Consider the following 21,151-nt stretch of genomic DNA (forward strand, 5'->3'; position numbering starts at 1 on the left):
AAATTTATATGAGGCACTTTATTATCCTGTTATTAGGAGTCTGAAACTACACTGCTATATAAATTGCTGGAAAACTCACCTTTCAAAATTTTTTTTCACAACTGTGCTCTAGAAGCTATACTGCCTCCCCCAATGCCCATGCCAAATATGTGGACCTCCATCTTGCAAAAGAAATCTCGAAAATATGGGTGGCAGTGATATCTGTGTGGATTGTAGGCAACCAAGACAAAAAGCTGTAATAATTACTCCCCAGGGCCTCTTATTACAGCTATGCAAAGTTGTTTGAAACAGTTGTTCTTTTTAGGTATAAAAGCTACCCTGGGACTCATCGAGTAATATGTGATCTCATGAGACAAAACAAACGTTACTGATGTGACAGTTTATCTAATCAGGTACTTTTGAATATAGATTGATATCTGTACATATATTTTATCACTCTTTTATCAATTGCTTCAAAAAGAGAGCTTATATACTACTTCTGACATAAGTATTTTAACAAGAGTGTTTTAATATTCCATGTTATCTTGCTGTTGCATGTGATCCATGACAACACCCAAGGCTTACTTATGCATTTATATAACATAGCTACTTCAAAATCCATCTTAGTCCCTTGCCTCCTGGCCTTGCTGTCAAACATACTACTTTTATCCAAACATTCATTCATTTCATATTGAAATTAATATTATATCATTAAATATAGCAATTATAAATCAAGATATGACAATATTCCATTTTAAAACTAAATAATAATCAGTGACACCTTCAGCACAATCCTTGACTAGTTCTGGCTACACATACCTTCTCAAGATTTGGCATCACAGTATCTTCTTCTCCAAAGACACATGGCACCATGCTACACAGATGAATATGATGTCCTACGGGAGAACTTACAGTGAAGAGCAACACATGTCGCCTACAAAATCCAAAAATAACACCTTCATTTATCATAGAGATTCTTAAACTTTTCTTTTCATACAATGACTTGGTAGATATGAAATCCTTTGCTGGATTCACTTGCTCTTCAAATCTTGCACTTCTAACTCCTTGCTTCTCAAGAACCTCCAAATATAGGCAGCAGATGAAATCAGAAAATTCACTATTTTATTTTTGTTTTTTGATTTAATTTAGGTATTGTTTTGTTTTGTTTTCTACAGGAAAAACAAGTATTTTCACTATTTCAGATGGATACAAACTCAAGTTTCTTTAGCCAGTGACTATTTACAAGCAAAAATTAAAAATGAGGATTATAGTTAGCTCACTTAAAAACTTAAGAACATACTTGTTCTAGAAAGTTTGGCATGAAAGTCAAGTGTCCTGGTCATACCTAACTTACATCATAATTTCCATGTTTGCACAGACAGTAACCAGAAAAATTTAACACATAATCACATCAGGCTAGAGGAATACTAAAGTGACCATTTTATGGAGCAACTATGGGCCAAACCATTCAACGATAATCTTTCTCAGGTGGCGAACCACAGAAATTAAGTATGTTTAATGGGGAATCACCCATCTCAGCTTATTCTTGTTCACCTGATCATACCTTTTAACAGATTCTAACTATGAAAAAAAAACATTCTTAGATATGGTTATTCAACACAGGAGTCTCATACTCTTCTCTCCAGCGAACATCCTGCAGTCCCACTGAAATACTTGAAGAGTCTGCTAATATCAAATGGTAGGGCTTCACTGTCTTATTTCATTGTCAGAATGGCATTTAGCTGGAGAAGAAGTTTGTGCAGGCCACAACCTCAAAGAGTTCAACAGAAGTCCAAAGGCGAGAGTAAGGAAGGAAGCCTGGAGAGTTTCTCCTCTACACATGCTCTTTTTCAATTGCATCTCTTTGTGAGTGAAATCTGAAATGCTCTCTGGCAACTAACAAACAGAGAGAAGAAAGTGCCTTCCTGGCTTAGCAAGTCATTTTTCATTTGGAATGAAATGGAGGAGCGGTCAATAAGCCCATTTCTCTCTCACAGGTACTGTAAGTTAAAGCTTGCTGAAAGCCTGCTAGCTCTCCCTAGAGCAGGGAGACTCAAAGGAGACGGTATTATCTCTGGTATTATAAGAGACTTGCCTGGCTTCAGGCTTGTGTTAAAGGAGTATTTATCTGCTCAAAATTTCTACAGTGAAGTCTCCCTACAGGACAGATATGCCACTTTTGGAAACTACACAAAGAAAATGCGTGTGCTGACAAAGCTAGCCTATAAATGTAATAATATTTTTTCTGGTTTTACTCTGTTCTAAAGACAGAAGAAATCACTATTAAAGGTCCTTGACTTAGTATCAACATATATAGAGCTTGCGGTATTTTCTTTCTATGGCTAATTATTTGAAACCCTCCCTCATTTCAGTTTCCTTTTACAGACTTAAAATATATGACTGCTACATACAGTTCTGTTCAATTTTCTGAAGTACTTTTTGTTGTCCCATAAGTATCTGAAATATTTTATTGATATATATTTATATTTTAGGAAATATAAACTGTCCTAGAAGAAAAAAGTTGAAAATTGAGTTCATTATTTTATCAATACAATTTGTGTCATCTCTTTGAAATTAAACTGATGATTCTCTATTTTCAGAAAAGGAAAAGTCCGGAATGAATTAATCAACAATATTATGCTTGTGGCAAGATATTATGACGTCATCTTCCTTTCTTCACTGGAAGCATTTTCAGAAACTAACAAATATCAGAGGCTTTTGATATTTGTTATATTTATTATATTTAATTTAGTATTTGTTATATATTTATTATATTTATTTGATTAAATACATAATTAATATATAGATGGATAAATAATATTTAAATATATAAGTATATAATAAACATATAAATATAATTAATTTAATTTGATATATTATTTATTTAATTTAATATTTATTATATTAAATAGGCAATGCTCTAAACTGACTATCTGGAGTTACATGCAAGGAGAAACAAGTCATAGTAAGCACTAGTAATATGTTTCTCTAACAACTTAATTTTGGGATGTGAAGTAAGCTATGCAAGGCTATTTGTAGATTACGTCAGATTTTTTCCTTTCATGTTTCATAAAACCTATTTCAAGAAGAGCTACGAAACTTCCTGCAGTATCATCATTCTTTAACGATTCAACAAAAATCCTCATCTTTGGATTGCTGTTGATACTTTGAGGAACATTTCAAAACATAATTATAGTCAGAATTTTAAGTAAAAATTTGTATTCTAGTTTCATTTTTAGTAAACCACTGTGATTCCTCCTGTTACTGCACATCAGTAAAACTAAAGAATTCATAGTCTTTATTAAGGGTTTGGTAATTATTTTAAAACCATAGCAATTTTGCAGTCTTATCATATCTTAGCTATTGAACACAGTCATGTTTTAGGAAACAAAGTCTTAGTTGCTGTGTAAAGAAAAAAATCTTTTCAAGCTTTAGGAATAATGTGTTATGACAGAAATGAAGATTGATACATACCCAACAGGAAGATTTAACACAGTAGCCTTGGTTGTGTATGTATGCATCTTCAGCACAAGTTGACCCAGAGCCACACGTTTCCAAGAGAAATGTTCCACCATCAGCACTCCCTTCGAAACATCAGAGCCTTCCCCTTGTGCAAAAAAGGAAGTAAAAAAACATTTGGGAGGAGGGAATAAAAGTACAATTAAAACAAATACATTTACGTAGAATTTGAATCTCGTTCATTTAGGCTTTGAGCTCTCAGAGAAAACAGCAGTTAGTTAAAATGTATAGGTGATACAGAATATGGTTTAATTACACTATCTACTAGAAAACAATGGTTAAAACAATGTGTTAGGAGAATGTGTAAACCAGACATGTTCCGAGTCATCCAAGGCTGCTCTAGAACTATTTAAAAAAACCATTCTGTCCAGATTCTGCGAAAGAAGCAAGTAGCCAAATACAGCTTATATTTATATTAAAGGTAAGTTATTTTAATAGATTGGTTAGTTTCCTTTTTTTTTTTTTACATTTTCTTTTGGCTTCTAGCTGCTCTAGTCTGGATGCACTAAAGTTACGTCCATACGTTTATACATTTGATTAACTTAAACTAATGGTCAATTAACAGGAGTTAGACTTTCTAAATGCCATTCTACAATTCCCATAAAACACAAGAAATTTTTATTTAAATCAGCCATTGCCACTGGGTCTTGATATAAGCCAGGTGTAAATATATTTAAGAGCTTACTGTGTACCAGTATAATAATAATATTAAAAATCTACTTTAGTTACATTACTGACATTACTGAGTTTTGGTCAGCTCAAAGAATAAAGCAGTTTGCAAGAATGGAAATTACGTAGAAAAGAACTAGGAAACAAAAGGAAATCTATACCAGAAAGATATGGATGAAAAGTGTACAGCAAATGATAATAAACAGTAAAGGAAAATATTCATCAATATGAAATAACAGGAAAACACTGTTTTGACATTGCTGTATTTCCTCAAATCAATGCATCTATTTAATTCTAAACTGCAGAACTCTGTCAAAATAATACACAGCTAAACACAACAGCACAGACATATTCAAGAGTGGGAAAACCCAATATTAACATACACTTATTTGTGTTGGCCTTACCTCCAATGTCACCCCAACGTACTAATGCGGAAAAGCTAATCAGGATTTCAATGGGCTTCAGACTGTCCACAAATAAGTAATAGAAGACTTGACCATCAGTAGACTGCACAGAAAAACAGAGGTTCATTCATCTTGCATTTCCACTGAATGTTGTCTGAGCAGACCTTTATAAAATATGACTTAGAATTCAAATATTGTGGCCCTATATATAGCACCGAAACTAAGTAATTGTCCTGCTTACAAATTATAGACATTTGAGCCCAGAGTCTCATGCTGCATCTATAAACAGTAACTTTCAGTTAAGAGATAAAAGGAAAAAAAAGTTTCTTGGATGAGAATATATCTACTTTCATATGCTTTTCTTCATATGTACCTCAGTTAAGTCCTATTTGTCAGACAGCATTCAACAGAAGACCAAAAAGTTTTTGTTCTGCAGCTTTCTAATTCTAATTACAGCAAGCTCCAAGGAAATAAGCATTACACAATAAAGACTGTATCATTATTAATAACTTTTTTTACAAAAATATAGGAAGCAGCATTTCTCACTCACAACTTCAACACATAATTTCTGTGCCAACACTAGAACTATAAAAATGGTTTTACTGTTCCTAGAAATGCTTCAAAATTTGAAGTGAAATCTGAACGAGCTTCACTGCTTCAGAACTGTTTTAATGCATGTCTTCCTACATTTTCCCAGAATCGCATCAGTACATTTTTGTTATTTGATTCTGGGATACTATTACTATTATTTTCGTAGCATAACATAAAAGTGTGCTTTTAGAAGTCTGATACAGAATTCACCTAATACTATAAACACCTCATGGGAATCAATGTAATAAAATATAATGGCGTTACAGCAAAGGGTATTAGATAAGTATTTTTCCACATTAGCATACAGGCATACATTCTCTTGATGTTCATTATGGCTTGTGGAAGTATACCACACACTGATTGGGAAAATTGCCTGTGATCTGCTTATAATACAGAGGGGTGTGAAATTGCAGGTATACTGCAATTATGGAGCATAATCCATGTAGTTAACCTTCTCAATACAAAATTTTATACAGAATTCATGCCTAAAGTTTACAGTTCTGTACTCTACAATTATGCTCCAGTTACAGTATGAAACTAGAGTTGGAATAACCTTCTGACAATATGAACAGCCAGGTATTGGCAGTAATTGCACAGTAACTAAAGGAACAGAATTTCACATATATCACAAAAGTACTTAGCATGTAAAGAGAAAATGGAAAGCTAGGATACACAGCTAGACTCCTGATTTGGGTTTTAGGCGACAGGTGAAGAGGAGGAAGGAGAGTCGAAGGGTGGTTTCTGAAGCTAAATCATTACTGAATTCAATTTAGAGAAGTCCCTAAATTGCTATAAGGCAGATTTAAGGGAAGATAAAAAGAGGATGGAAATGTGATCCACTGAAATATATACTCTCACTACAAACTTCTATGATTTACATACTCAATATATTTTTGGATTACTGTGCAACAGCAATCCATAACAGTTTTATTTATTCTCACCTTAAAAATGGTGAAATTCTTCTGGGTAATTGCTAACAAACATTTTATTGTAATGACTATAATAATCTTAAGGATATCCACACAATGTTTTCATTACTATTTTTTCAGTCATAGTGGTTCTACGTGAGGTACCGATTACGTTTAGTATATACGTATTATCTACTTAAATAAAGATTTCTTGAAAAAGATAAAATAAATAAATACATAATAATTCAATACAACCATATACCTTAAAAACTGCCTTTTGATAGTTATAAGCATATGTATGTGGTTTGTGGAAAACATGCAGGTTCCTAGGGAGAAAATAAAATAAACATATAAGTAGGAAAATAATCTTCGTATTAATGATATATTTCATTGCATATGATACTGACTTTTACTTAGTAAATGAATTAAATGTTCAAAAATTAGATTCCAAGATATTTCTCAAAAACGGTACAACATTTTGAGTTTCATCAAAGGTGAACACAAGCCATCTCCAGTGAAAGCAGCTGTCATTAATTTCGACTTTTGCCACATTTCTGTATCTTTCTCTTGGAGGTCAGGCCGTTAAATTTTTCCTGCTTGAATTTCTAAATGGTAATAAGCTACTATTACTTTAAAATTTCCATGCCTAAGAGTTACTTTAATAAATATAATGTATTACTGTAAGGAAGAACTCTTTTTATATAACTTATTAATGCTTCTTTTCAATTTTTCAGTGTTTGCATACCTCCAGAAAATCACTCAAAATTTCTGACAAAATTTTTTCCGACCTTGATTTAATCAAAGGCAACATAAATGGCTTCAGCTTTGCTTGAGGACAGAATCTGACACAAAGTCTAATGTTTTATGTAAAACAAATGTTTTGATTACTAAGAGACTTTACAGGCATCCTGATCCATTCTTGACATACCAGTTCTTAAAACAACTAAAATATTCCTCCTTTCTTGAAGTCAATACAAACTTGGAATATTCACCTAGTTTTCACTGTATCTGAGATACAGGCATATCACGCAAGGAAATGCTTTCTATGGAACAGACTAGTATAAGGAAAATCTTTCAGTGGCATCTAAAATCTGAAAGATGAAATCCTCACAGGTTAACCGAGATGCTTTTGTTAACAGCTGCTTTATCAGCTTAGTGCAAAAATAAGCAAACTCTCACCCATGTAGAGACATGAGTATAAGAACCTGACAAATGCTTGATGTGTAATATTACTGCAGTCTTCAAAAGAACAACAATAATTTAATATTAGACTGACAAGTTAGAAAAGAAGTTCATATTTTACATTCTGTCTGTATCAGATTCTAAGCAGGACTTCGAAAGGAAAGGGAATGAATTTGCTTGTGATTCTTCTTCCTGAAGGCAGTATCTCCCTGGACCTAGGGGTCCTGAAAATTAGTCAGACAAGCCTTAGCAAGCTCTAGTATAAACTAGGATCTTTTATTGAAAGATTTATTTTAAAGACTTTTTATTTATTTATTAAAGTTCCTGTAGTGCTGCTGGTGTAAAAGGTATACCTTTACCCTCATATACTCCCCCTGAGTTTAATATCTCCTCAAGAAAGAAATTAATTTATGAAAATAACAGATTCACAAAGAAATCTGTTATAAAAGTAAAATGAGAAAAATGGCGTGAATTTTCTCTGAGAAAATTACTCTCCTCAGAAATACAGGATTCTGTAAACAATCAATATTGTTTCAGGCTCCTTCAACCTGAAAGACAAGCTAAAGATATTCCCCCAAAGGTGGGAAAATAAGCAAGAACTTCAGCAAAAAGTAAGATGTGTGTAAATGACAGGAGCAAGGTGACAATAACAAGAGGGTGATTTGAAAGAACAACAGAACGGGTTCAATATTCTGTTAGTCTGCAGTCCCCATCTGAAAATTGAAAAGAAAAAAATCAGCTACATATTTTTTTAAAGAATAAATTTTTAAACTGGTGGAAGAATACAAAGTTTTTTTTGTAGCAAGCTCTGAAATAGTGGGAAAGCTAATCTGATTTAAGGATGGATGTGGAAAATGAATGTTGCACCGGTCTTGAACTGACTCCTCTGTGCTTTACATGCTACACATGCATAATGCTAAGTGCTAAGCATGAAAGTTAAAACATTACATTTCTAAGTGTCACCCCTGCAAATGCAAACCATTGTCTACAGCCCACTATTTTAGAGAATTTGTACCAGTGCAGCTGAATAAACCTTGAAATATTCAAATTACAGATAAATAGCATCACTGAATGAAGTTAAATAGCTTAAGTTGTAACTGCATCAAATATTCTCACACTATACCCAGCAAATTATAGGCCCTCTTATTGACAAGCTGAATTTTGTCATTTATAAAAGCACTGCAGGCAGAGTTAGATCCTGACTCACATCAGTTCAATTACATTATCTTTTTTTATGTTTGCAGAGGTATAAATGCCTGGGAACTTGCATTGGTAAGGGAAGGAAAGAAAGCACCTAGCTGACCAAGATGAACTATGCTGACAGCAACAGAAGATTCCAACAGCTTTTTTTGCTTCGGAATTATGTTGGTTGGATACCCCAAACACTCAGACTTGGTCTAGGAGCTGATGGGTCAGGTGTGTGAGCACTGTAATCACTGCATGCTCCACGACCTACCGTCTTCTATCCACATTACATTCTGGCACATGCTGTATGTAGCTGATGGTTGTGTCCCCCTGTGTACTTTGGAGGATACACTCCAGACACAGTCTGGGGCTCCATCTGCAGGCTCACTGTCAGTAGAGACAGTAAGTCTGGTCTGAAGGGTGGCCACAGGATGACCTAGAAAGGCAGTACAGTTATATCCAAGCAGAGAAGCAGAGAAGATCTGTTGATACTGTTTTTATATACTCATGTTTCACCTTTTACCATTGTTGTACTTTATATTTTAAAGAATAAAACTCCAAAATGCTGTTCCTTACTGGAAACAAATACAGAAGTCTTCAAAGCTAATCCAGGTTTCCCTGGAAACAGAATTCTTTTCTGACTCAATTTCTTCCTTTGATTTATTGACCATCTGGTTGTTAATACTAGTATCAGCTGTTTCTGACGTTTGTGTTGCATCAAAACTAATATTCTCATGTAATTCTTCTGCAGAGATAAGAAGACACACAGATTCAATACAGTGACAATATGCATTTTAAAGTAGTATCATTCTTATACTGAAAGATTATCCTAAAATTACCAGGGTATTTTCCATGCACCTTAGAGTTTAAAAATAAAACTAAAATACTAACCTAAATAGCTCAAAAAGTTACTGAAACAAATCTGTATAGATTTTAATTGCAACTGCTTAAGTATTCTGCTACAATACACCATCACACATTGAATTGTGCTTTAAAACCTTTCATACGAGCATGTTAGGTGAACATTCACACAAATTCTGCAAACCTGAAGTCATCTACATAAAGGCAACTGCTTTTCCAAAGCTTCTATTCAGAGAAAAGCAGATGCAGCAGAATGATAAAATTTTTATAATCCTCTGAGGATCAGAAATACACTGGATTGCAGAGGACACTAAGACCTATAAAGACTGAGGTGCATCTTTGCCTCTGCTACTTACAGCAGTCCTCTTGTAAGGCTCCTTACACAAGTCAGTCTAAGTATTTCTTAAAAGAAACAAATAGGAACAATATTACATGAATTTTCTTGTGGGAAAATCAGAACAACCACCATCGGATTCTTAATAACATATCAACACAGAAATATACATATGTTGTGCAGACATATTTTGCAATTATTTAATAATTTTTTTAAAGTTGTGCTGAAATGCCATCTTCTCTGCCTTTACTCTGTGAGCTTCATATGAATCATTACTGAAGATGTTTAACCTGGTCCCTAAAGAAGTTTTGAGAGTAACTGTAGAACAGAACAGCTCAAACATGAACAGCTAGTATCTCACAATGTTTGCTAAGGAAAAAGATGAGATAACCTCCAGACAGGTATAACAAATGAGAAAGTATAATTCATTTTTCAATGATGTGCTTCGTGATATTTCATGATCAGTGAAACACATAGTAATCTTCTGGATAACTAATGAGTTTGTAAGATGTGGGTGGCTCTAAATTATTTTGCACCTATTTTTTCAAGAATTTAAAAAAATGTAAGAAAATGTGCCAAAGACCTTTTCTGCTCTCTAACACTCTGGAAAAACTACCTGAAAGCTGTAAACTCTAGGCTTTTTTTACATTGAAGTTAACATGGATTTTAGGTCTCCAGTGAAATAACCACAGTGCCTGGCTTACAAATGTACATATCCAGGGGGGTATGATGCAGACATCACCAGAGCAGAGCGATGCCCCAAATCGTCTTCCTGGCGCTCAGTGTTGCTATTCTTTGTTCATTCTGACTAGAGCACTATCACTAGATGTTGTTCAGGATCTCCAGATCAACAGATCTCTGCAACCTTCAAATAGAAGGTGGGCTCCACCCTATTCAGAAATTAATACATAAACTTCTCTGTTAACTATGCACGCAGATTGGAGCCGGTGGGGGGGGGGGGGGAAGCTATCCCTTCCAGTGCACCTAAAGGAGGGCAAAAACAGTGTCAACAAAACAGCTGAATTTTTCTCACTTCTCTTTGAAGCGGTAGTGAGAATCTTGCGAGAATGTCATCAAAAAGCATACTTCATCCTTTTTGATCTACTTATTCCAAAGACACTGCTGTTCAGAGCTCCCTGGCACCATACAGAAATACTATTAAAGAAATAATATAACAAGCTGCTATCTCTTGTTTACATGATATGCAAGAAGTACCACTACCAGCTATGAGAAACCACAAACACTGGATGATATAATGAAGATACGATTTACAGAACAAAACTATAAATAAAATGTGAAGTAAATCTCTTAAGAGACTTTCAGGATAAATTAGTATTTTAAGACCGACATATGGAAGACAATTTCAGCAAATAATTGTCAGTAATTATCACAAAATTTATTCTTTGAACAAATCCAAATACCAATCAAATACAGAGGGACATAATATGAGCTAAAACTAAACATGCAGCGAGCTTCATAAAAGGGCAGAGCATATTTGAATTCAAGGATTTTATGCTAGCTAAAAGTCAAAGAATAAAGATTAATGTAACAAAATGAAGCCCAAGAAAAAAGTAACTTGATGAATAAGGCAAAATACTCAAGTACAGAAATAATAATAAAACATTCATTGCACTAAAGAATAGAAGACAAATAAAAAGCAGATCAATAACTAGGAACAAAGCAGCACAGAAGTTAGAATAATTAAGCCAAAAAGGGAAAAGGAAAGTGTAGCAAGTGAACAATATTAGCACAATTTATTACATTACCCTTTATTCTTTTGATAAGGAAAACCTGTACTGCATGGAAACTCAACAATTACTAGAAAGAGTAAAGATCTTAACAGAGTAAGAAGACACATTTTTAAGAGAGTTCAGCATGAAAAGCTGTCATTGTTTTCAGTAAGTGCTCATCATTTTTCTCTGGATTTTTACTGAGACGCCTAAATGGAAGCCAAGCTCCTTCATCAAACTGACTACGTACAGTCTTGGGTGCTAACGCTTACATAATATCTGGACATTTAGTGTCTGACCTTCCACATTCATGAGCTAGCTCTTTGGGGGAACATGTGAATGAGCAGTTAAAAGGTTTGCTAGCCCAGTAAGTGAAAAAGAACAAGAAAATTGTACATGGTGGAGGAAATGTTCAAAATGGTTCAAAATTGAAATGAGTCCTTTGTCTCAGCATTCAAAAGAAGGGGTAAACATGATGGCTTACTGGAATAGATGTATGAAAATGGAATTTTACCATTTACTGTAGAAGTCGCAAGAACTTAAAACACTGAAACAAGGGGCATAGCTAATTTCCATAACAGAGTATTGAGAAAAAGGCCCAGGAAATCTCCAGTACACCAGAACAGTACTTAAAACACCTATTAAATTTAGGGTTCCTACCATAAGTTTGAAGATTATCAAAATATTTTTAATGAAATTGAAAAATCAACTAACATATGAACATATGAACTAAAATATGAAAAATGAACTACAGATTCATTAGTCCAACACCAAAAAAACAAATTTTAAAGGAAAGTAAATGGCTATAAATCAAGATAAACTGAAAGACAAAATAACTTCCTTCAGGTAGCTTATGTCAGACTAGTTAAGTTTTCTGGTTATGAACTGTTGGTTTTTTAATGAAAAACATGTTTTTTAGACAAGGAAATGCAACAGGTATCACTTCTCACTCAGAAAAGTGTCTGCTATAATACCATGTTGAAGTTTTTTGGCAAAACTGAAGAACATGGGAATTGTAAACTGGGTTAAAAAAAACAGCAAATAAGAATAAGCATGAAATACGAACTCAATATTTTAAATAGTTTTCATACAAAACAGGAGTTTGGTAATAAAGGTCACTAGAAGTCAGTAGGTGTGCTCAGTGCAGAAAAGATCACACTATTCTACATGACTATCAGAATGATCTTGATAATTAGAATAATAGAAATCAGGTGACAGATGACATTTAATACTACATAAGTGATATTTACACAAGTATAAACACTTACATTAGAGAAGAAATTAAAACAATTTTATTATAAACTGGGAATTCACATGTTGGCAATGACGGAGTACATGAGAGATCTCAGTTTATCGGTCAGTCATAACCTGACTCTGAGCCACCCTGAGAGTCATGCACTTTGGGTCCCAAAACATAGAGCAGACATAGAGAAATGCTAATACCACTGCCCAAGGCATTAGTGGTACCTCATTGGGAATCCTGGGCTAATTCTGGTTAGCCAAGCTTACAGAAAATGAATAGAAGTTGGAACAGGAAAGACTGGCAGATAGTCAGAGAAGTGGAGCGCCTCTCTTTTGGGAGCAGGCTATGGCCATCACCTGATGATGCACTTACTTGGATCTCCCCCTTGTGCATTCCACCTGCTTCCCTTGCAGCCTGTCTAGTGACTCTGTGATGCCACAATGAGTTGGATGAGCTTCTGATTCAAAGGCAGGTTTACCCCAATTACTAACTTTCTGCTGGATCAGTAAGTTGGTATGACTCCTGAAATGCCATATGATCAGTAGGTCTGATGCAAGGAAAGGGTATAGAGCTGAAGATCGGGAAAAGGAGGAGAAGGGTCAGACCACTCCTTTCAGTGGCAGTCTGCAGTATGATTGGATTAATAGTATTGAGCAACTGTACTCTAAAAACATACTATTCAGCTGAACAATTCACACACTGTGAGGGGCTAAGATTCATCAAGTAGTTATATACAAGGCAGAAAAAAGAACTATTTGAGCTAAACAGAAATGACAGAAAAAGAATAATGAGCAATACTGTGCGCATAGCTGAAGAGTTCTGTCCATTCTTGTTCTCTCTATTCCTGTTTGGGGAAATTGATAATTTTATGTAATCCTGTGAAGGTAGTTTGCATTATCCAAACATAATGCGTGCCAAGAAGCCACGGCACTTGTTTGACTTACAGTGTAAATGTTAAATTATTAAGGTCATCTATTTGGTAGTAACATAAACATATGTAGATATCTATGAACAGCATAGTGTGGAGGTCTGAAAAAAAAGGTTTTATCAAAAATCTTACTCTGCCCATCATGAACAGGACATGTGCATCTATTGCACTAATTGTGCTGTTTACTGGGCATTATAAAATGGAAGAAAACACTAACTAAAACATACTACTAAGCAACTAGAAGATACAGAAGTCTTACTATCAAGAAACACAGAAAACAAGACAATAATGAGGAAGTACAAAAATCACAAATACATTCCAACTGTAAAGAAATATGAATATACGGTTCCTTACAATGATCACAAAATAATATGAGGAAACTAACACTGATATTCCTTCAGTTACAAGTCCTTCCTTTTTCTTTGCGACAGGTTTTCCAGATTCATAGGCACTATGACACTGATGATTATTATGTTGGTTTAAAATCTCTATGAATCATCTAAATTAAACATCTGTAACAGGAAATTTCTTTCCATATTAACTGAGAATTCAGCTGGGAAAAAATACATAATTTAGTCCCCTTTTTATGCACAGAAAGAAACAGTAGTTTCTGCCTCTGACTTAAACCAAATTGTATTTTCATTATGGAACAAGTGTTACCTAACGCTACAAAGCTGGAGGTAACCAAATCTGTTAACTTTGGTTCCATTTTAATAGAACTTCAAATTCTAGCTACTTTTATGGAAGACATAAAGGTTCCCTGAATGAGCAAAGAAAATAGCTACTTTAATGTATACAATTTCAACAAATCCTCTATGAAGTGTACAATAATGTCATACTTAATAATTATAGCTTGCTCCTTTGAAATTTGGCTTTCTGGTTATGTCATTTTCAACCTGTATTTTAGTGTTGTCATCTCTCTGGATGAATGCTGAAACAGCACGTTATTAGCAGGTTGTTTTTTCCATGAGATAACAAACAAACAGGCAAATATGTGATAATTTAAACTTCACCTGCATCAGTTACATCAGTTACAATAACTGCACCACTAGCAATTGGGAATCATATAGAAACATTGTATCTTGAGAATATAGCTGTTGTATTGTAACAAGTGGGTAGATAGAGCTAGTCTAAATGCATGAATTTTCATTTTATAACAAAGCTCAATTAAGCATAATTATATGTTTTAGGGCAATTTTTTTTTCTAGCACATTTGCAAAGCTATGATTTCCTACTCTGAGGACATCTGAGAGAAAGCCAGTGCAGATGCACTACAATACTAGAAAAAATTTTTATTGGCTTTAGTGTACTCTGCTTATCAAGAATAAAATCTCTCCACACATTGTAAGTTTAGTTTTCCAGGAAAATTCTGCCAACTCCCACAGTTACCACGGCTTTATGTGGACCAAAGTACTGGGGTTGCACTGTGGCTTATCCAGTGTCCTTAAGAGCTTTTAGCAGTTTTGATACTGATTTGAATAAAAGAAAGTCCGGATGGTTTGTAGATATCCAGCTACACGGGAAGTTTGATATGTGGGAATTTTCAGAAAGATCACATAAAAGAAAAGGAAGTTGCACTGACTAAAACTTTCAAGGTCTACACACGGGACAAAATGCAGAACCCTGCCACGCAGAGTCATGACAGCTTAGCTGTACAAATCACTGCTGCTGTTCTAAATAATTCATTTTAATTCTAATTAATAATAAATACAGAAGCCTTGCAAGTCTGGATCTAAAATGAAACAGAGATACAATACACACTATAGTAAGTGCTCAAAATTTTAGGAGAAAAATTAACTCAAAAAAAAATTCACTCTTTGTTTACATATTTACTTGCAAAACAGAGAGAGAACTGGGAGAAACAGGCTCCACTTTACCAGTGGGAGTAATTTCACATCTGATGTGATGTTAATGAAATAAAAAGTACCTTACATCATTTGACCCATTTTTTTCAGAATTAAGCCTGACAGTCACATCAGATGTTTTTATATCAAAAAACCCCAGCGATTACATAAAACACATTTTAGAAGACAATAGTGACATAAATGGTCATAGATGCTTTTCAAACCTCAGCAAGTTCAAACTTTCAATGGAATTAAGCAGCCTAAAAACTTTCATGTGAATACTTAACCATATATATATTTTTAAGATCAATTATATATCCAAGAAAGGATGTGTTCAGATATATCTGTTTATTTATAAAATACCATTGGTCTCAATAGGAATACTTGTGAGACATTTCAAACCTGATTCAAGTGAACAGAAAAAACTTTTCTTGTATCAGACTATTCCTATGTTTAACTGCCTAATGGCCTGTAACCAAATTCCAAAGAGATAAAGTTATTTATTCCCATTCAAATACTTTGGAAACTTTGAGCAATTTTCAGTCATAGGAAAAAGTACATTAGAATCCCCCTTCTCTTAAATAAAAACATTTTCTAAAGATTTTCTTCTCTCAGTTTTGGTCCATGATTTACGCTCTGACATGTTCTGTGGAGTTGAAAGACTCCTAATAAATTGTTTTGAAGTAACAGGAATCTGAAGTAACTCACATAATCTACAATGCATGACAGTGCAAAGCATTAAATCAAGATATATTACTAAGTTTCCTTCCCCGTGGTTCTTTTGAAGAATTTCTGAAGATGGGTTTAGTTAGTAATTAAGATGTTAAAAGGAACTGTACTATTTAAATAACAGCAATCATGCCTGTTTCACCTAGGAGGAGTGCAGAGTTCCAGTCACTGAATCCTGTGATAAACAGTAATATTACATAAAGCTGGAGTAAATGGATTTTGCATAGAGAAATAAGAAGATATGGATTCAGATGGCCTGAAGATTGTGAAAAGAAAACCAGAGCACAGAGGATTGTTACAGTACTGAAGTGAATTATTACTGTAGGCCAGAGGATGGTAGAGCACAGAACACAAGCTTACTGAATGATCTTTTGTTGAATGGACTTACACAACATATCAGTATAGCTACCATTCAGCTTTCTCACCTATTAACATGTCCCTATGCAGATTCACGATAAAGCAGAAAGATCTTTCAATACATGATATGCATTAGATATCAAGAAGACCGATTTACACAAAAGAAAAGGAAGAATGGGAGGAATCTTCTCCAGCTTAGCTAAGTCACTGAACCTTTTTCAGCTTGCTCTCTTTTGGCAACAGGAAAATTCTCTGAGGATGTAGAAGGCAGAGGATGTATAAAGACTGTGGGATTTTTCCCAGAAGAATTAAGACTTAAAAAACACCCAGATTTTGGGAGAAAATGGTCATGCACTCTCCAGTTCTTTAAGCTTTAAAGCCCTTAATTTTGTACTGTTTAAATGTCTTGACTAGTCAGGATATGTTGCTGAGTTTCAATAAAGATATCTCAGTTTTTCATAAGTCTAGCCGCTTTAACTGCCAACAATCTGATTTTTATGCATTTTGAGTGACACCAGTATTATAACAGTTTATCATTTTGTCATGTTAGTACCTACCTACACTAATTAACAATTTTTCCTTGAAGGTGTATTTCTTGAGTAGAGTTTTGAATAAGCAGAAAAAAGGGCAGTCTGACTATACATTAACTTCGGAATCTATTGATAGTGACTGCTACAAAAATCCTCTAAGATCCCAACATATTTGTGACAGGTTTTAAAGAGTCATTTATTGCAAACTGCTACACTTATATTAGGTTTTGGGGTTGAGCTAAAACAGCTAATATAGAGCTGTGAGACAAAAACTGAAGAATATGTTTCCAGCTAAATAACTTGTAGAATTTTGATACAGTGAGTATCTTCTGTTTTGGTTCTTTTTTTACTGGGATAATGTTAATAAACATAATATTAAAGACTTCAAAAGAAAAGACGCTCAAGAACTATAGTACTTGAAACCAGTATCAGTTCTTAAAAGCACAGATATTTTACAGAGAACATTATCAAAAATATTTTAAAAACACTATATTCCATGCCTTTTCCTCACGTGAGAATCAACCTTCAGAAATGTTTAAAAACCAAAGCTGCAATTTCATGGGCTTCAACATGGACTAAGGAGTTGAAAGAGAAAACAAGATTAGTACCCCATGTATGACTCACGGTGTTAATAAAGCAAGAATCCTATTGACATGTGTTCCTGTGCCATGATTCACTTTCAGAACTCTGGTAAAAGGAATGGTATTTCCTAGCAAGAAAGGTCTAAGAGAGGTTTGTTGTGCACCAAGCAAATACGGTCACTTCTTTTAAAAAGAAGGCTCTTACTAATTTTTCCTGACCAAACCCTTCACACATTCACTTAAATAAATTTTTAAGTCATCAGTACTTCAGAATATTAAAATCATAAAAAGGAGAGTGCCTAATTGCTAGAGTATTTTCTGCCCTCTATGAGGACATAGTATTCCTCTGAGAAAAAGAATACTCGATGTAAAAATGAATTTTGAAAAAATGACTAGGTATTTTCTGTCTGAACACTATTCAAACATTAATCTCAAACACATCTAAAAGGTAACATTTACTAGAATGGAAGTTCTCCTTCTTTTCTGTCTTTTATGTCAGAAAAAAGTATTAATTCACAATGATGAGAAAAAGAGTTCTGTGTACAAAATCCAGTACAATTTATACAGAGAGAGTAACTCTGTAACGTCAGAAGTGCCATTTTTTTCAAAATACTCTTGTAAATTAAGGATTTCGTAATACCAGTCTGAAGACTTTACTATATGAAGTCATACATGGAGCTCGTATAATTGTACATTACACCAGTTCCTTGAAAGCTTTTGTTGTAAAACTAATACCCATAAGTAAGTAATGTTGTTACTCTATATGAAGATTAACATTGAGGCCAAATCATGACAGCAGCACAAATCTGAATACAAACTTAAAATACTCTTACCTTTAGCAGGTCTCCCTGCATTATGCTGCTGAAAGAAGCAGGTCTCCTATAAGTGAAAAACAGTGGTGTGGTGGTGATAGCATTTCATTATTTTTTAAAGAACAAAAATAAATAAAACATTTATTTTAGTGTCAGTCCTTCCTGGGTTGGAGAAAAAAGCTAGTAAGTTTCTACTGTAGTATAATATACAAAAGCATCATAGAAATACTAGAATTTACCATAATACCTATACATATACATCACCAACTGATAGATTGTTTTTCTAAAAACTAGAAAAGTACATATGATCTGAAGTCTAGGATAAAAAAATGCCTACTCTTCTATTATTAAAAAATGCTCTTTGATATTATTGTTCTTTGAAAATAAAATAGTTCTAAATACTTTCCACTCCAAAAGAATAACAAGCCTCCTTTGCAGGTAAGCATCTATTTCTTTGCTTGCAAGTGTATAAAACTGTCATTTGAAAAAGCATGCTTCATTGTTACAGCATCTTTTGTTTTATATCAGCAGCATAAATAAAAAGGTTGCCTGGTTGCCTGTTTTTTTTTGGGGGGGGGGGGGTAGCAAACATAATTTTATTCTGGTCAACACTGCCCTTTCCAAGCCAGAGGAGCTACTAGAATCTGTATGCAATATCTATTTGTGTTTGAAGTTGAAATAAATATAATAATATATAAATAATATATAAATACAATGCTTATTATATTTACAGCAAAGGCATGATCTCTTTCTTAGAGAGATCAAAATCTTCAATATGGTTAAAAATGTGTGCCTTATTTCTGACTTACCTCTCACCTTTGATACGACATACTCAGCACAAGACTCACTATCTTTTTATGAGGGAGGGTGGCAAAGTGGGGGAAATTCCACAGTTCCTTGCATATTTTTTACTTGAATATGGTACTATTAGTGGGTTAAATGATTTAGCTTAAACTTTGCACAGAAAAATATTAAAGCCTAAGAAAGCTATTGAAACTAATTTGCAAGCTTCTTTTCATGCCAGCTTTCATTTTACCAAGCATTTGCATTCTTTCTCCCACCCAAACTCCTCACATATACCCTTTTTTTACATGTGTCACAGGTGATAATGCTGAAACTGATACCACTGAGCTGGGCAACATTTGGACATAAATGGTGATTTTCTGTTCTGCATTTCAAAGGGGAAGCCTGCAGGCTACCCTGACCTGCAGCTGCTTTTATGCTTTTCTCAATGCAATTTAGAAAGCTGTTTTCAGGGGCAGATTGGCATAATTTAAACAGTCTAAACTAGACTAGTGCATGACAGAGGACAATGGTACCTAAAGGCTGCACAATGTCATGTGCTATAACTCCACTTTTGCTGTGATAGGCTTCCCCTGCAAACACAAGATGCTGGAACTTGTAAATGCATCCTTAACGGAAAGTCTTATGGCTTTCTACTTTAATTCCTTGCTGCAATAGAATTATTTCTGCAGCATTTTACAGCATTTCCATGGCATAAAAGGCCCAGAATAAGCTCAGGAATCTCGCCACTTTGTCAAAAATTTAGGTATTTGACCTTCATTGAACTAACTAAAGAGCTGAGAGATTAAACTATAGATTTAGGAGTCTCTGTGCCAAACCAAGAAGTGCTTTTACCAAATAATTTAATACTAATAATTTAACTGCATTACTACTACATTTAATTAAGAGAATTTGAAAGGACCATTTTTGCACAGAAAAGATCCTAAATTCTACTTCAAATCTATTTTTAAAGAAGGTTCATAAGTCAAAACTGGGGATAAACCTAATATAAACAGTAATTAAGAGAAAAACATACAGCTTTTTGAGAGGGTTAACAGTTTGTTGAACAACTGGGTAATTGAAAGATGTTAAATTCTTGCATGTCCCTTTTTAGATGTATATCTAGCTTTTCTAAAGCAAATGCACTGAAGAGGACATAAAAGGATTTTGCAATTAATGGCCAATGTACTTCAGTTCCTGTTTCCAAGCTTCTGCACATACAACTTTGCAAAACAAAAGACAAACTGAGATCACTTCTCATGTGACCTTCACGACTCAGCATTTGGGTCTGAAAAATCTCTAGTAATATCTATACTATATCTCCCCTTCAAAACTTAGAAGCCACACACAGAGCTGCTGTATTTCTGCATGGGAGTCTAAAATTTGTGAGATTCCAGTATAGGCAGATTTCTTCTGGGATTCACAGGATTTACCAGACAGGTATACATCAATTGTTTCTCAGAAATCCTGGGCATGTCCAAAGTATATGTGCTCCACACTAGATTTACTGTACAAGCCTTAGAGACTGTCATGTTTGCACCACAAGTCTAATAGTTCCTCGCAGACTCACTATTCATGGACAGTACACATGATCCATGCTTCTAGTATGGACATGTGGTAGCTTACTGTAAAGCTACTTTGTTGCTATTAACACCTGGCTGCTGGAAGGCCTGGAGAAACACAGAAAGTCCTCAAATGCTGCTTTGATAGAATTTCCACTGAAGAAGAATATACCATGGAAAATCTGGATGCTCAACATTGTTACTCAAGCCAGTTTCAGTAATCGAGCCACAGACGCATAAAGTCTCCTATAGGCTCACTCACTCTGTTTCTGCAGTGCAGATATAACATAATCAAAAGGTGCCCACTTCTGTAATGATGTGGGATGTGTCCTTCTACCTAAACCTCTCTGATTTTGAAACAACAGGGAGTGTTAAGAAAGCTCTCATTTTATTATGCTATTGCCTTAGCTATAGTGACTA

At 34.4% G+C, this 21,151-nt stretch overlaps 1 protein-coding gene across 1 annotated transcript in view; it reads right to left on the bottom strand.

Moving 5' to 3' along the window:
- Positions 1–21,151, bottom strand: part of ADGB (androglobin) — a 129,142-nt gene that overhangs the window by 52,940 nt on the left and 55,051 nt on the right. Inside the window, exons 14-19 of the mRNA XM_026100288.2 lie at positions 18,408–18,453; positions 9,014–9,182; positions 6,333–6,396; positions 4,572–4,674; positions 3,454–3,586; positions 799–913 (exon numbers count right to left, since the gene is read on the bottom strand). Of these exons, the coding sequence (XP_025956073.1) occupies positions 799–913; positions 3,454–3,586; positions 4,572–4,674; positions 6,333–6,396; positions 9,014–9,182; positions 18,408–18,453 (630 nt within the window). The remainder of the gene's footprint in view (positions 1–798; positions 914–3,453; positions 3,587–4,571; positions 4,675–6,332; positions 6,397–9,013; positions 9,183–18,407; positions 18,454–21,151) is intronic.

This window comes from Dromaius novaehollandiae, chromosome 3, assembly GCF_036370855.1.
Source record: "Dromaius novaehollandiae isolate bDroNov1 chromosome 3, bDroNov1.hap1, whole genome shotgun sequence".
Taxonomy (NCBI): Eukaryota; Metazoa; Chordata; class Aves; order Casuariiformes; family Dromaiidae; genus Dromaius; species Dromaius novaehollandiae.